Below are 16,440 nucleotides of genomic sequence, written 5' to 3'. Positions count from 1 at the left end.
TCACGACAGACTTCAAGAAAGTCAACTGTCAATACAACCAAAGTCAACAAATAGAAAATAGTTTTTTGTTATTTTTTGTGCAGAAAAAGACCCCCTGGGCATGTGCCCGGATATGATCTCAACTTCTTTGTGTCAAAAGTGGGGGGTGGGCGTTTGCCCAGGCATGGGCTCTTACCCGGATAAGTACGGTAGAAGGAAAAGTTGTCCGTATGCATGTATACACATCTGGGGATAAAAATAGTGTCAAACTCCCAGGGCATAAATGTGCATCAATGTTACTCAATGCCAAGTATAAAAAGCATTTTTGTAAGTATTGTGAAACAACAGGAAAGAAAACTGCCAAATGTCTTGCAGTTGAAACATCTTTTGGGTGCCAATTATGCAATAAATTTCTGCTTAAAGACGGCTCTTTTTTTAAAGTTACCCTTCTTAGATTTTTCAGCCTTGGTCATGGTCAATAGAGTTGAATAAACAAGACAAATGCGAATAAAATCAAATTTTAAATATTGAATAACTTCTTATTTCCAGGACCAGCTGGTGAGCCTGGGTCCCAAGGTCTACCTGGATTAATTGGTAATAAAGGAGACAGAGGATTTCCGGGAGCTACAGGACCACCTGGTCCTTTTGGACCAAAGGGAAATTCTGGCACACCTGGATTTCAAGGGGCTCCTGGCTTTCCAGGGCCAAAAGGTGAAATGGGTGATATGGGTGAACCAGGTAAGAGATTCCATCATTTTATAATTTGAATGTTATTTAACTTTCCTAGAGTATATGTGATATCAGGTGAAAGTGAAACTTTGCCTTATAATACGCATTACAACTGTTGTAATTTAATAGTCCAAAAAATAATAATACATAAAAATTAACAATAATAAATAATTATATAATTTGTAACAGGGAATATATGGCTTGTTCAATTTTTTCCAAACTTTGAATAATCAAAATCTTATTAAAATTGCAATCTTAATTCTGCAACTGACAATAATTTTTCTGTTGTTCCAGGTACAGCAGGTGAGGATGGTGATCCAGGTTTCCCTGGTTCACCGGGCATTCCAGGACCAATTGGTCCACCAGGCTTTCCAGGACCTGATGGTGACAGAGGCTCGGATGGTTTACCTGGTCGTCCAGGTTCTCTTGGACCAATTGGTCCAAAAGGTGACCAAGGACAGCGAGGCCAAAAAGGTGAACCATCTCCAGCACCGGCACCAATTCGCACAAAAGGAGATCAAGGACCACCTGGGAATCCAGGTATCCCAGGTATGGCTTTTTTATTCACAAAAAATACTAAGACATTCACTTATTGTATGCAAAGAAACAATTGTTGACTAAATATGGTATGAATCACTAGAGTCCCATAGATCCCAACACAGTTACTGTTCAATGGCAGTCATGTGTTTGTATAATAGATTATATATGGTTAAATTTAGTTAATAAAAAAAGGCTGAAAATAATAGCTTGATGATTAAAATGATTCATTATCTGATTGAAAAAAACAGCCTCTAAAAAGTGTATAACAAATGATAAATAATATTCACATATAAAAACCATATCTAGTAATTTTGAGCATTTTGGCCCAGCTTGTCAGAATTGTATTGCACCAGATCAATAAATGTTTTCCAATAAATTAGGTCTTCCAGGAATTAATGGTGCGAAGGGTGATCAAGGTGAACCAGGAACTCCAGGTAATGATGGACCTACTGGACCACCAGGAAATCCAGGTTTTCCAGGAAGTCCAGGACAACAAGGAGACAGAGGTCCCGCTGGAGTTGATGGTATTCCTGGTGGATCTGGTCCAAAGGGTGACAAAGGTAATTTATTTGTTAATTGGTTTTTAACAAAATTTGTGTATGTCATATTCTTTAAGTGACCATGAGATTGATGGTATTAATTCTAAATTTGGGATTAAGATAGAACATAAATAATATTATACAAGTATTCCCTCCATGGAGTCAAATATTCACCAGTGTGATAAACTCAACAATCAGTCTAGTTTTCTTTCTTAATAAAAATACATTTTTCTCAGCAAGCTTTGACAGATATTTTTCACCAAAATTGTGAGATCATTATCCTGCTGAAATTTGCTTTGGTATATAATTGTTGCATACAATATATGTCATATTCTATAAGGAACTGTGAGGTTGATAATGTACATTTAATATTAATTGGGGAACAAGAAGATTAATTAGTTTCATAAATAATTACTTACGACTTCATTGTTCAAAAATTTGAACAGATTTACCTCTGCATCTATATTCAATCATGTTCAAATTTCACACATACATGTACATCACACATCATGTTACATGTACTGTAAAGGGGTTAATTATTCACTGGGTTTTAATTTAGCTTATTTCGCTGACTGGAAAAATGCGCTAAATTAAAACACAGTGAACATGTAAAATTTAGCATAGAACACATTATCTAAATGACGAAACAGTGAATTTAAAACCCACTGAATATGCCTGAAATGGTAAATCAGTGAAATTTAAACCCAGTGAAAATTAGGCATTTTACAGTATGTACATTCATTTGATGAACCAGTTCAAAGTAGTTGAATTATGGCCATTTTATTTTTAAAATTTATAGCCTCTGTCTTGTATTCTCTTCACAGCATATTCATGTTGGTTTATAAGGGCGCTATGCTATATTAGACCACACATCACTACTAAACTTAATAGTCCAGTGAACACCCCCCTCCAACAACAACAACAAATACCCCTGCTTCCACCCCAGAACTAATTCCTAATTTTCGAGTTGTTAGTTTTCTACGGAATTCCGCTAGAGGGCGCATCCAAAATACCCGGATGACGAGCCTGAGTGGGGTTGTTTTTATTGAAGTTCTGTATTCTTACATGCGTAAATCAATAGATTGGAAAAGCAAAAAAGTTCCAGAACTCCGCAAATTTCTTCAGGATCGTGGTATAACTTGCAGCAATGTTCGTAAAGCTAAACTTTTTGAACTTGTTGAGTTAGCAAACGAGTTAAATGTTCGCCAAGAGTCAAACAATCGTCATCGTACTGTAAAACACACTGAGTCGACGATAACTCTGGTAGATCTGTGTAACGTAAAAACTTGGCAAAAAAACCTCCATACTTTGCCTTTGTTTGAAATAGCTGATATGTTCGCATATTTGTTGCATCGAAGTGACTGAACAACAGCCAGACTGAAAGAATATCGACTTGATAATGGTTATTTACTTTCCGTAAAGCTTCATCATGTGCAGAATACAGAATTTCATTTCATTATGGCAGAGTGTATTCGGCAATGATCCATGAAGGAAAATCCTGGTGTTTGTAACTGTGTATTGTGAGTTTGATTTAATATGATTCACCAGGTGATCAGCAGATGCAGTTATCATAAATGGACACACGTTTTTTCCTTCCGTAGTTATTTTAACTTCAACTTCGAAACAAATGCCATCATAAGGATTCTGAACAAGAAGATCGATGTAGGAATCGGCAACGAGCGAATTGTCCCTCAAATCCGGCTCAATGTTTTCGTTTGCGCTCGTCTCAGGAAGCTGACAGAGGCTTTCTTTTCTCAATCGATGTATAACTGCGATTGAAAGACGGCTGTCTCCAGTTATTGAACTAAAAAAATACCGGTGCAGGATGGAAAATGCCGTGAACAAACCCAGGAATATAGTTTGGCGTCTACTCAGGTTCCCGACGACGCATTCAAATCCACTGGCGTTGAGTATATTGCTTACAGCAGACGCCGCTCAAATTTCAACCCCACCACGAATGTTGAACGAACTGTCATCCGGGTACTTTGAGAACGCCCTCTATCGAATTTCGTGAGAAAAACAGTAACTCGGAAATTAGGAATTAGTTATTTCAGAGAGTTTGTAACCTTTATTACATAAATTTCATAGTAAATCACATTCATCGACAAGGTTATCAATGATTACCTTGCCCGTACCATCAAAGATGGAAGGGAAAGGTATATTAAGGGAAAAATTTTGTCTGGCGTTGTCGTCGTTGTTGTTGTTGTTGTTGTTGTCGTCGTTAATAATTGTTATTGTGTGCATAATAACTTTACTAATTCTATTCCAAACTTTATCAAACTTGGTCACCTTATTCATCAGTATAAAGTCTTCCCTGAGTTTGAACAACAGATGTCCTGTATGAAAATATCATGCAAAAATTGAGAAAATCTGATAAAATATTTCGACTGTTTCTACTTGACTGATCACTGGTGATACACATCAAAGGTCACTGATCTCAGTGGAAATATGCATTGTTGTATGTGTTCAATGAAGCAAATGATTTATCTTGTAATAATATCCTTGGTAATGTATCTCAGAATCCCATACTGGGTTTCAAAACCAACTCATGGAGAGATTGCACAGTCTGATACACATTTGCAAACCTACCAATAAAATCTTTACAGAAAACAAGATGTCAGAAAATCAATATAAGCACTCCTATGAACTGGGTGCCTAACTTTGATCAAGATCTGAAGCTAATAGAAAATCTGTTTAGTTCAAAGTTATCAAATCAAAAACAATACATAAAAAATACATTAAAAGCAAAACATTTCATCCACATTTTAAAAAGAAAATTATTCTAAAATATATGTATTCTGTATTTGACAAACAGTTCATTCGACAAATGAAAACTCACAGGAATATGTTTCAGCTATTAGAACAGAAAGATAGTTTTTATAACACTAGTTTAAAAACGCACTTCAAAGATTGCAGTGTTTGAAGATGTAGATTCTCAGGAGGCACCAGTACTGTTGACTTCTCCCTCCACTGGACACCAACTAACTATTTAAGTTGATTTGCATACAAAGCAGAGCTTGCAACATGATAGCTATTCATAAAGGGTGTTTTTTTTACTTTTCATATAATACAGTAGTCACACAATGAGGCAGTTCATATTTGTCTCAGTGAATCATTAATTTTTGACAGACACCTGTACAAAATACTTGGACTAAAGCCAGCTAAAATTTTCTGTTATATTGCATGTTTTATGAATCTATTCACATCTAAATGCAGCACTTTTTTTTTTGCAATGAGACATTTGTTTTTATACTAAAATATCTGAATTACTCTGAATAAAGCTGGAAATTATGTCCCTTAAAATAATTAAACAAATAAGGCACCAATGTTTTTGTAAGATATTTACATCTTTTAAGGACATTCGGTAGACTGATTCCCCACTGTTGGTTCAACCCCAAAACTTGTTTGTATTCAAAATTAATTATGACAATGCATATTTATATTGAAACAAACTATGATAAAGGGAATTATATTATATAACAAAGGGCAAGGTCACCAGAGTTCAACTATGTTTTTACTATGTTTTCATTTTAGGTGATGCAGGTCGTAGTGAACCAGGTCCTCCAGGATTTCCAGGTCCTCCAGGTATGTATACCCAAATTGTTTGACATGTGTATTAAATGAAATTTCAGCTACACAAGCATAGAACAAATCATGATGGTATAACAGTACACATAGATGGCCAATAGCTGTATGACTGTGACTACACATTGTATACATTACATGGGACCCACACAATGTGGTATGACTGTGACCACACATTGTATACATTACATGGGACCCACACAATGTGGTATGACTGACCACACTTTGTACACATCACATGGGACCTACACAATGTGGTATGACTGTGACTACACATTGTATACATTACATGGGACCCACACAATGTGGTATGACTGACCACACTTTGTACACATCACATGGGACCTACACAATGTGGTATGACTGTGACTACACATTGTATACATTACATGGGACCCACACAATGTGGTATGACTGACCACACTTTGTACACATCACATGGGACCTACACAATGTGGTATGACTGTGACCACACTTTGTACACATCACATGGGACCCACAAAATGTGGTATGACTGTGACTACACATTGTACACATCACATGGGACCCACATAATGTGGTCTGAATGTGACCACACATTGTATACATTACATGGGACCACACAATGTGGTATGACTGTGACCACACTTTGTACACATCACATGGGACCCACACAATGTGGTATGACTGTGACCACACATTGTATACATTACATGGGACCCACACAATGTGGTATGACTGTGACCACACATTGTACACATCACATGGGACCCACACAATGTGGTATGAATGTGACCACACATTTGTATACATCACATGGGATGCACACAATGTGGTATGACTGACCACACATTGTTCACATCACATGGGACCCACACAATGTGGTATGACTGTGACCACACATTGTTTACATCACATGGGACCCACACAATGTGGTATGACTGTGACCACACATTGTATACATCACATGGGATGCACACAATGTGGTATGACTGTGACCACACATTGTTCACATCACATGGGACCCACACAATGTGGTATGACTGTTACTACACATTGTATACATTACATGGAAACTACACAAAGTGGTATGACTGTTACCACACATTGTACACATCACATGGGACCCACACAATGTGGTATGACTGTGACTACACATTATATACATTACACGGGACCAACACAATGTGGTATGACAGTGACCACACATTGTATACATTACATGGGACCTACACAATGTGGTATGACTGTGACCACACTTTGTACACATTACATGGGACCCACACAATGTGGTATGACTGACCACACAATGTATACATCACATGGGACCCACACAATGTGGTATGACTGTGACTACACATTATATACATTACATGGGACCCACACGATGTGGTATGACTGTGACCACACAATGTATACATCACATGGGACGCACACAATGTGGTATGACTGTGACCACACATTGTTCACATCACATGGGACCCACACAATGTGGTATGACTGTGACTACACATTGTACACATCACATGGGACCCACACAATGTGGTATGACTGTGACTACACATTGTACACATTACATGGGACCCACACAATGTGGTATGACTGTGACCACACATTGTACACATCACATGGGACCCACACAATGTGGTATGACTGTGACTACACATTGTACACATCACATGGGACCCACACAATGTGGTATGACTGTGACCACGCAATGTATACATCACATGGGACCCACACAATGTGGTATGACTGTGACCACGCAATGTGGTACGACTGTGACCACACTTTGTACACATCACATGGGACCTACACAATGTGGTATGACTGTGACCACATTGTATACATCACATGGGACGCACACAATGTGGTATGACTGTGACTACACATTGTACACATTACATGGGACCCACACAATGTGGTATGACTGTGACCACACATTGTACACATCACATGGGACCCACACAATGTGGTATGACTGTGACCACATTGTATACATCACATGGGACGCACACAATGTGGTATGACTGTGACTACACATTGTACACATTACATGGGACCCACACAATGTGGTATGACTGTGACCACACAATGTATATATCACATGGGACCTACACAATGTTGTATGACTGTGACCACACATTGTACACATCACATGGGACCCACACAATGTTATATGACTGTGACTACACAATGTATACATCACATGGGACCCACACAATGTGGCATGACTGTGACCACACATTGTTGCACATCACATGGGACCCACACAATGTGGTATGACTGTGACTACACATTATATACATTACATGGGACCCACACGATATGGTATGACTGTGACCACACAATGTATACATCACATGGGACGCACACAATGTGGTATGACTGTGACCACACATTGTTCACATCACATGGGACCCACACAATGTGGTATGACTGTGACTACACATTGTTCACATCACATGGGACCCACACAATGTGGTATGACTGTGACCACGCAATGTATACATCACATGGGACCCACACAATGTGGTATGACTGTGACCATGCAATGTGGTACGACTGTGACCACACTTTGTACACATCACATGGGACCTACACAATGTGGTATGACTGTGACTACACATTGTACACATCACATGGGACCCACACAATGTTGTATGACTGTGACCACATTGTATACATCACATGGGACCTACACAATGTGGTATGACTGTGACTACACATTGTACACATTACATGGGACCCACACAATGTGGTATGACTGTGACCACACATTGTACACATCACATGGGACCCACACAATGTGGTATGACTGTGACCACATTGTATACATCACATGGGACCCACACAATGTGGTATGACTGTGACTACACATTGTATACATCACATGGGACGCACACAATGTGGTATGACTGTGACCACACATTGTACACATCACATGGGACCCACACAATGTGGTATGACTGTGACCACATTGTATACATCACATGGGACCCACACAATGTGGTATGACTGTGACTACACATTGTATACATCACATGGGACGCACACAATGTGGTATGACTGTGACTACACATTGTACACATTACATGGGACCCACACAATGTGGTATGACTGTGACCACACATTGTACACATCACATGGGACCCACACAATGTGGTATGACTGTGACCACATTGTATACATCACATGGGACCCACACAATGTGGTATGACTGTGACCACACATTGTACACATCACATGGGACCCACACAATGTGGTATGACTGTGAGCACACATTGTATACATCTAGACTCAAGATTCAGAAGAAATATCATTTTTTTCACTTTTTATTGAATTTTATACTCCTAGGTCAGCCTGGACAACGTGGTGATAATGGCGAACCAGGCTTCCCTGGTCTTGATGGTGTTCCTGGAGATAAGGGTGATGAAGGAAGACCTGGCTTACCTGGTCCAACTGGACCAATTGGACCACCAGGTTTTGGTGGAACTGGACAGAAAGGTGAACCAGGAGATGAAGGAGAAGATGGATTCCCAGGTATAAATCGGTCGTTGTTACATTTTACATTTATCTTGTAAAAATTCATAAAATTTAGATAATTAGTTTTAAAATTAACAAATTGCATAACATTGTGATTTATTGTTCTCAGGTCCACCAGGTTTGCCAGGACCACCTGGAAATGAAGGAAGATCTGGTTCACCAGGCTTGAAAGGAGAACCTGGACCAACAGGATTACCAGGTCGTGCCACACCTGGCCCGCCTGGGCAACCTGGCCAACCTGTAAGTCCCAACTTATTCTCTATTAGTAACATGTAGATGGTCTTTAACAGTTATATATCCAAAAATGTATAAATTGTGGGAGGATGTTTTCTCTGACCAGACTTCTTAGATAGTTTTGATTTTAGATGTTGAGAAAATTATTGTAACCTCATTATTTCATTGACAAAACATTGTTAAAATTCTGCATTGAAAGCACAAGCATCTCATGTTATTTTGTGTTTACACTAGATTGATGCAGGTAATGAAATGATAATGGCATTTTCAAAGTTCAATTTTAAGTTTTTGTTCTGGCTCACAGTTTTACCTAGCTGAGTGCTTCATTGTTCTTTTCCTAAATTATGAAAAGTTATTGTCATAGGCTATGACTAATATCTAGAATTAACATTCCCAAGTGGCCATTTTTTGCCAAAGCTGATAACAGCCATTTCAAATCTGTAATTCTTGATATCAGGCCAGGCAAATAACTGTACATTATTCAACAGTCCCTTTATATGTTGTATCAAAACATCATTTGTGAATATATATAATCCAGGGTTCACTTGGACCTATTGGTATGAAAGGTATGGCTGGTGAACCTGGATTCCCTGGACCAGCTGGTTTTCCAGGACGTGATGGTGGTCCCGGTGATGATGGTCCACCAGGACTCGTAGGACCTCCAGGACCAAGAGGCTTTGATGGCTTAAATGGACAGAAGGGAGAACCAGGTAAGAATTCTATATTGGATAATGAAAACATATTTTCCACCATTCTTAGATGCTATTGCTATTTTGACAGCAAATTCAACACTAAATTCATAAAATAAAAGTCGTTAAACAGATAAATAAAAAAATTATTGAATGTATGAACAACTTCTCTTATTTACTTGTAGGTCCTCTACCAGATATGAGTACAATGAAGGGAACCAAGGGTGAACCAGGCTTACCAGGTCGACAAGGATCTCCTGGTGAAATCGGTCCAGCTGGACCTCCAGGCATTCGTGGATTTCCAGGAGAAAAAGGAAATTTAGGACCTAGGGGTGGTCAAGGTTTCAATGGTCTTCCTGGTGACCCTGGACCAAAGGGAAATCAAGGTAGGTCAATCTGTTATATTGCAGGAGTTTTTCTAGAAAAAAACTGCAAGAGGGAGCACTGCTATTCAGCGGCGCCACCAAGTGGGGGAGATAGAGTTCTCCCTACCAGGGTGTGGAGTTTTTGATAATTCGAAGTTAAAATGGAGCATTCTATGGCTTTCTTGGGGCCAAAATTACTATCAAGCAGCTAGGTCACAGTTGAAGCATTTCTGCCATTCCTGAGCCAGATCTTGTATGGACGAATTTTGTGCAAACTTAGTACAAACTTCAGACATTATTGGACTTTGATGCATGTCATTTTGTTTCTCATATCTGATTCAAAATGGTCGACTTCCCATTTTGTTTTAAGAAATGCTATCCTAAGGCCATATCTCTTGAGATGCCTTGACTGATTATGTTCAAATTTTATATATGCATCATACTGAGTACATCGTGTCACACATGTGCACATGCATTCATTGGACAATTCAATTCAAGACAGGTGGATGGAAGCTTTATTATCTCACATGGATCATGGAATGCAATTACTTGACTATAATTACATTTAATGCTTGTGCTGGTCAATTGATATCAAACTGAGGACAATAATAACAGTTAAATGCACAGATGATAATGGTTACTTCAGATCCCTAAAAACATTATTTTTATGTTCTTAAGTCCTTGAAAATGTCTGAGATTTTTGTTTGTCTTAAAATTGTATGGACTTTTTCAGCACAAAGATTGATTTTCTGAGCATAGACAGTCTTTTCTAAAATATGATCTTGAAAATGCTTAAAATTTCAAAGGCTGAAATTTTTGAACCTTGCAACAATAAAACAATTTTATAGTGAATACTCTGCAAATGACAATATATATGTGTATCTGTTTACAGGATTCCAAGGTCCTGTAGGTCCTCCTGGTATACCAGGTAATGATGGTCCACCTGGATCACCAGGTGTCGGTGGCAGTGCAGCTGGCTTCTTTATTACCCGCCACAGTCAAACAGTACAAATACCTCAGTGTCCAAGAAACACAGTAAGAATGTGGGAAGGATATAGTTTACTCTACGTTCAAGGAAATGAAAGATCACATGGACAGGATCTTGGTAAGACAGTTGAAGGCATTATTCTCATCTACATGTATTGTGACTTATTCCATGCACAGTCGTACTTTATACAGTTACATCATTGTTTTGGTAAATCAATGTAGTGCAATGCTCAGGATAGAGCTACGTCAAAGAACGTTGTTTGCTTGGACATGCACCACTGACAATGTATTTCAATGGGCTATGTGCAAGCTGCTGTGGAACACTGGTCGAGAACAAACACAGACTCAAATTTGAAGTAATCCTGAGAAAACAAATGTATATATGTTGCACATGTATAGGGTTAATCTTGTTACACTTTTCAGGAGAGTCTCAATAACCATCCCAAAGTACATTTTTCTGGGAGTTTTTGGCTTTTGTCTTCACTGGTGATGGTTGCCATGCGGTGAATATTGCCTGGATGTCCGCCCCTAAGAATAGGAATAATTGTTTTTCTGTTACATGTACAGTTTCAGCCACCTAAGATGCATAACTGTAGTCTTTAATGGATTCATTGTTGTGGTAGCCATAACTCTGTTGCTTATCTACAAATTCTAGCATAGGTTAACTGTGACAGTGAGTCAGATTTTGATGAGTCAGCATTTCAGATGTGTTTTGTGTAATCCAATATTCTTTAAAACTTTGTTCTATTCTTTGCAGGCACCGCTGGTAGTTGTCTACGTAGATTCAGTACTATGCCGTTTATGTTCTGTAATATCAATAATGTATGTAATGTAGCAAACAGAAATGATTATTCCTATTGGTTGTCTTCTCCGGAACCCATGCCTATGGATATGGCTCCGATACAGGCGTCAAACATTCAACCATTCATTGGTCGCTGCTCTGTCTGTGAAGCACCAAATCAAGTAATAGCAGTCCACAGTCAAACTATTAATGTTCCAGATTGTCCCTCAGGATGGTCTGGACTCTGGATAGGTTATAGCTTTGTAATGGTGAGTAAATTTGTTTTACATTTTTGTTGAAATTTTTATTTATTTTGGTTGCATAATCAATTGTCACGATGTTAAAGAGAGATTGTTGACTTAACCGTGCATTGGGAAGGCTAACTCAGCATTGATTATTTACATATTGATAATGGTCTGTTTTTAGATATCTGTTCATTTATAAGCACTGTAACATTTACCAAATTATGTGTCCATGCTATGTGTATTATGTTTAATATGTGCAAGATTTAGGTGAAGACAAATAACTTGTGCAGTTCTGACGACTGTGTCTTTTCATGGGCATTTTCTTTCAGGTTTATTGTTTCCAAAAAATACCAAAACGTATTTAGTTGATACATTCATACATAAGTAAACAACACATGGTTTCCATATTCTATAAATTCAGTCAGTATATATACCCTACTGTATTTTCTCTATTAGAAGCACATCTCAGGTAGAAGTGCATAGAAACTAAAAATTGCATTGGCTGTATATTGATTCCATATAAAAATCTCCATACTGTAAAATACTTTATTTTAGCTGAAATTATTTTCACTGAAAATACATTTTGGCTGTTTTGTATGACATTTACTAAATTATGATGAGTTGAATGTAAAAAATAGGGGGGGGGGGCTATTTTCACTACAAATAGTGAAAATAAAGTACTTTACATTATTTTGCACATGAGCTTCAAAAATGCAAATATGGTGTAAATGTATATATGTGTGTGTGTGTGTGTGAACATGTATACTTACCGGAGTCATCTTTCTTCATTTCAGCACACTGGTGCTGGTTCAGAAGGAACCGGTCAAGCCTTGGCTTCGCCTGGTTCCTGCCTTGAAGACTTTAGATCTTCTCCATTCATAGAATGCCATGGTGATGGCAAATGTAATTATTATGCAACAACGTATAGTTTCTGGTTAGCAACAATAGATAGAGACAGACAATTCCAAAGACCTGTATCAGATACACTAAAGGCTGGCAGACTGAGGGACAGGATCAGTAGATGTCGTGTCTGTATGAGAATACTTGAATAACAAACAATTTTACAAAAATTTTACTGAAATAATCTATTTAACTAATCATGATATACAGTAAAATCTATGGTTTTTATAGTTTACTCTATTTTTTCTTTTTTTTAGATATTTTATCACTTATAAAAAAAAAAACTTAAAAAAAAAAAACTTTTTATAATGATTGATTAAGTTTTGTAAAAATCAAGCTTAAAATGTAATCTTAGTGCAATTGTAGTTGATGTAGGTCATCTCTTGTCTTCATTACATAGTTCTGTTTTGCAAATTACATTTTCTGGTGACTTTTATAGAAGTTATCAGTAGTGTAATTGAAAGAATTGTATGAAAATACAGCAATCTCCGGTCAGTAGTTGTCAGGACTACAGTACGAATAGTTATACCATAAGTACTCTTTGTGTAACATGGTTATTATCTAGTTATTAATTAATACTATGTAGTTATCATAAGTTATTAGTGGTAATCCTGCCATCATTTTATAGGAGCTCTTAATATGGTCAACAACAATAACGATTTGTTTTTGGTCAGTGCACTTACGATGTTCACTTACTGCACCATTGAAACATCTCCAGACCAGAAACAAATCATATTTTTTGGGAACCATACAAATCAAGTTATCTGGGTGCTTAATTTATTCTATGAGCTCAAAGATATGGTCTTTTTAAGTCATTTATTTACCAACCTATGTAAATCTATTTTCTTTCATTTTTAAAACAATTCCCGTTTTAAATATTCAACTACATGTAGTATATTTACTTTTTTTTACATTTTGTCATGTTAAAAATTAACCTACCTTTTATTCCAAATCATTTTTGTACCTCGTATCAGTTTTTTTAATGACATATATATTTTCTGTTCTGTGCTGCATTTATAATAATCAAATTACGTTGACAGATTTGTTCTCATAGCATTTGACAGTAATTGTGTCATATTTTGTAATAGTTTGTATTATGGTGTTCCGTGAAGGTAAGTTGCATTAGGGAACAGTACATGGTTGTGCTCATGTCTATTCCTAAAGCTATTCAAGATGTAATTCAAACTGTAAATAATGTGCTGTACACATGTCACTGTCTAATTGTTTCATGTGATAGCTGGAATACCACATCACTATTTTCAATGTTTTGATGTTTAAATAAGCTTTGTTGTACAAAGTTTTGTGTGCTGTTTTCCATCAATCCATTGGCATATATTTTTTGAAGATGCATCATGCCACAGGAATCATGAACAGCCTATCATTTGTTCATCTCGAGAAATTACTGAGAGAATAGTTGCAAAGTGTACAAAATCTCTGTCAAGTGTTATGCTTTAAAAGGAACTGATCAAAAAAAAATAATATTCAATATTTTTATCCTAACTGAAATAGAGGTTATTGGATATACACGTTCCACCTACCTCACGTTTATGTTTACTAGAGTGAGCTTTCCTACTTCATATTGGTGCTATTCTGTTCTTTGATTGGACAGTGAACTATGTGGTGCTATTTGTGGTGTTTTCTTTCACATTTGTCACTGTTCCATCTATAAATTCATTTAATTTCATACATTACCGACAAGTTCAAATCCATCTGTGAATTTTTATCTTGTATAATGCAGACTTGAAAATAAACGACAACTTTTATATTATTTTTTTTTTTATAACTGATCATTTTAATATTAATTTGAACATGTTAATGTTTATATTCGGTAACATTGCATCACAACTTTTTAAAATTTGAATATGTATTTACCAGACTCTGCTAACATGGTAGAGTATAGAAAATGATGAAATTTCATTTGTGGTAATGTTGAACTTGTGGAAAAAATATTTGAGATGCTTTTTAGCTCACAAAGAAAAGGATTACAGGAGATTCTGTCATTTAAAAACAATTTTTTATTAAGCCCCTTTAACAGTGCCTTGTGTCCCCTTTTTAACAAACCATTGAACAATAAAGGTGAACATTTTTAGACCACTATTGTGTGATTGTCTCTGACATACAGCGGAAATTGTGTAAGCTTTAAAGATTTTACATGAACAGTGTGCAACGTACATTCTGTTTTCTGTAGCTTCGCTGTCGAGTGAAACTTATCGTATGAGTGATTGTCCATCATAGTCCGCCTCAACTTTTTAGCTCTGCTGTCGAGTGGAGCTTAAAAAATGGGTTATTGTCTTGGTCCGTGTCGAATTTTTACTTTTTAAACTTCTTTTTGAAATCTACAAGTCTGATTGCTTTAATACTTTGTATATATGTATCTTGGGTAGACCTCTCTGAGATTACGTGATGATATCTTCAATTCTCTAATTTTAATGAATATGTTTGGTAAAAAGGAATTTTATTGATTTCTTGTTAAAACCTGCCAGTATGATTGATTTGGTATTATAGATATAGGTACTACAGTTGGACCTCTCTCATTTTGTGATGTCTGTATTTGAAATGTACATTATCAACTTGTTTTATAGAAGACACTCTACAAAGACAGCAGAGATTTTTAGTCCCTGTTCAGGCGAAGCCTGAAAAGGGAGTACTTGATTTACTTTGTCTTTGTCATTTTGAAGTTGCTGCAAGTTATCTCTCACATTTTCTCTGGGACTCTGCAGCAGATGTCAATGAATCTTGGCAGGTTGATGAACAAGTATGTGTTACATAGGCACGTCATTTTTTTTTTCAAAATCTGAAAATCCTAAGTGGGAATTTTTCAAGATTTTCATCCAAAATTACCTCTCTCTACGACACTGACAGAGCAACTAAGCATGCTCAGAATAATTGATTCTGTTAAATTCAGATTCAAGAATTCCTGATTTCAGATTCAGAAGTTTTACCAATGTATTCAATCAGTAGTGTACACTTTTCAGAACTCAGAACCAATTTCTCAGAACCCAATTTCAAAATAGCTTTCTTATCATCGGAAGTCATCTTTTAGGTTATTATCCTACCCAAAAAAATGCAAATTAGCTAAATCCAGTTATTTCTTTTGATCTCAGCAACCATTGAGCTGATTTAATTCATATTTGGTATGATAACACCTTGGCATGAGTAGATCACAGGGACTGGATGTGCTTTTGGCAATAATGACCAGACCCTCCCAAAAATATGCAAATTAGATCAATGCAGTTATTTGCTGCTATTTCTACCACCACTGTGTCGATTTTATTCATATTTGGTATAATAACAGCTTGGCACATGTAGATGTGCTTTTGGCAATAATGACCACACCCTCCC

General features: G+C 37.0%; 1 protein-coding gene across 1 annotated transcript in view; it reads left to right on the top strand.

Moving 5' to 3' along the window:
* LOC100368399 (uncharacterized) overlaps window positions 1–15,192 on the top strand; it is a 59,782-nt gene extending 44,590 nt beyond the window's left edge. Inside the window, exons 30-40 of the mRNA XM_085500915.1 lie at window positions 529–717; window positions 1,003–1,257; window positions 1,629–1,808; window positions 5,322–5,372; window positions 8,709–8,894; window positions 9,007–9,137; window positions 9,670–9,841; window positions 10,006–10,206; window positions 11,078–11,290; window positions 11,930–12,222; window positions 12,993–15,192. Of these exons, the coding sequence (XP_085357041.1) occupies window positions 529–717; window positions 1,003–1,257; window positions 1,629–1,808; window positions 5,322–5,372; window positions 8,709–8,894; window positions 9,007–9,137; window positions 9,670–9,841; window positions 10,006–10,206; window positions 11,078–11,290; window positions 11,930–12,222; window positions 12,993–13,250 (2,129 nt within the window). The 3' untranslated portion in view covers window positions 13,251–15,192. The remainder of the gene's footprint in view (window positions 1–528; window positions 718–1,002; window positions 1,258–1,628; window positions 1,809–5,321; window positions 5,373–8,708; window positions 8,895–9,006; window positions 9,138–9,669; window positions 9,842–10,005; window positions 10,207–11,077; window positions 11,291–11,929; window positions 12,223–12,992) is intronic.
* Window positions 15,193–16,440: the final 1,248 nt, after the last annotated feature.

The sequence above is a fragment of the Saccoglossus kowalevskii genome, chromosome 1 (assembly GCF_978046115.1).
Source record: "Saccoglossus kowalevskii chromosome 1, keSacKowa6.1, whole genome shotgun sequence".
NCBI classification, from domain to species: Eukaryota; Metazoa; Hemichordata; class Enteropneusta; family Harrimaniidae; genus Saccoglossus; species Saccoglossus kowalevskii.
This window is presented reverse-complemented; position numbering and strand designations above follow the sequence as displayed.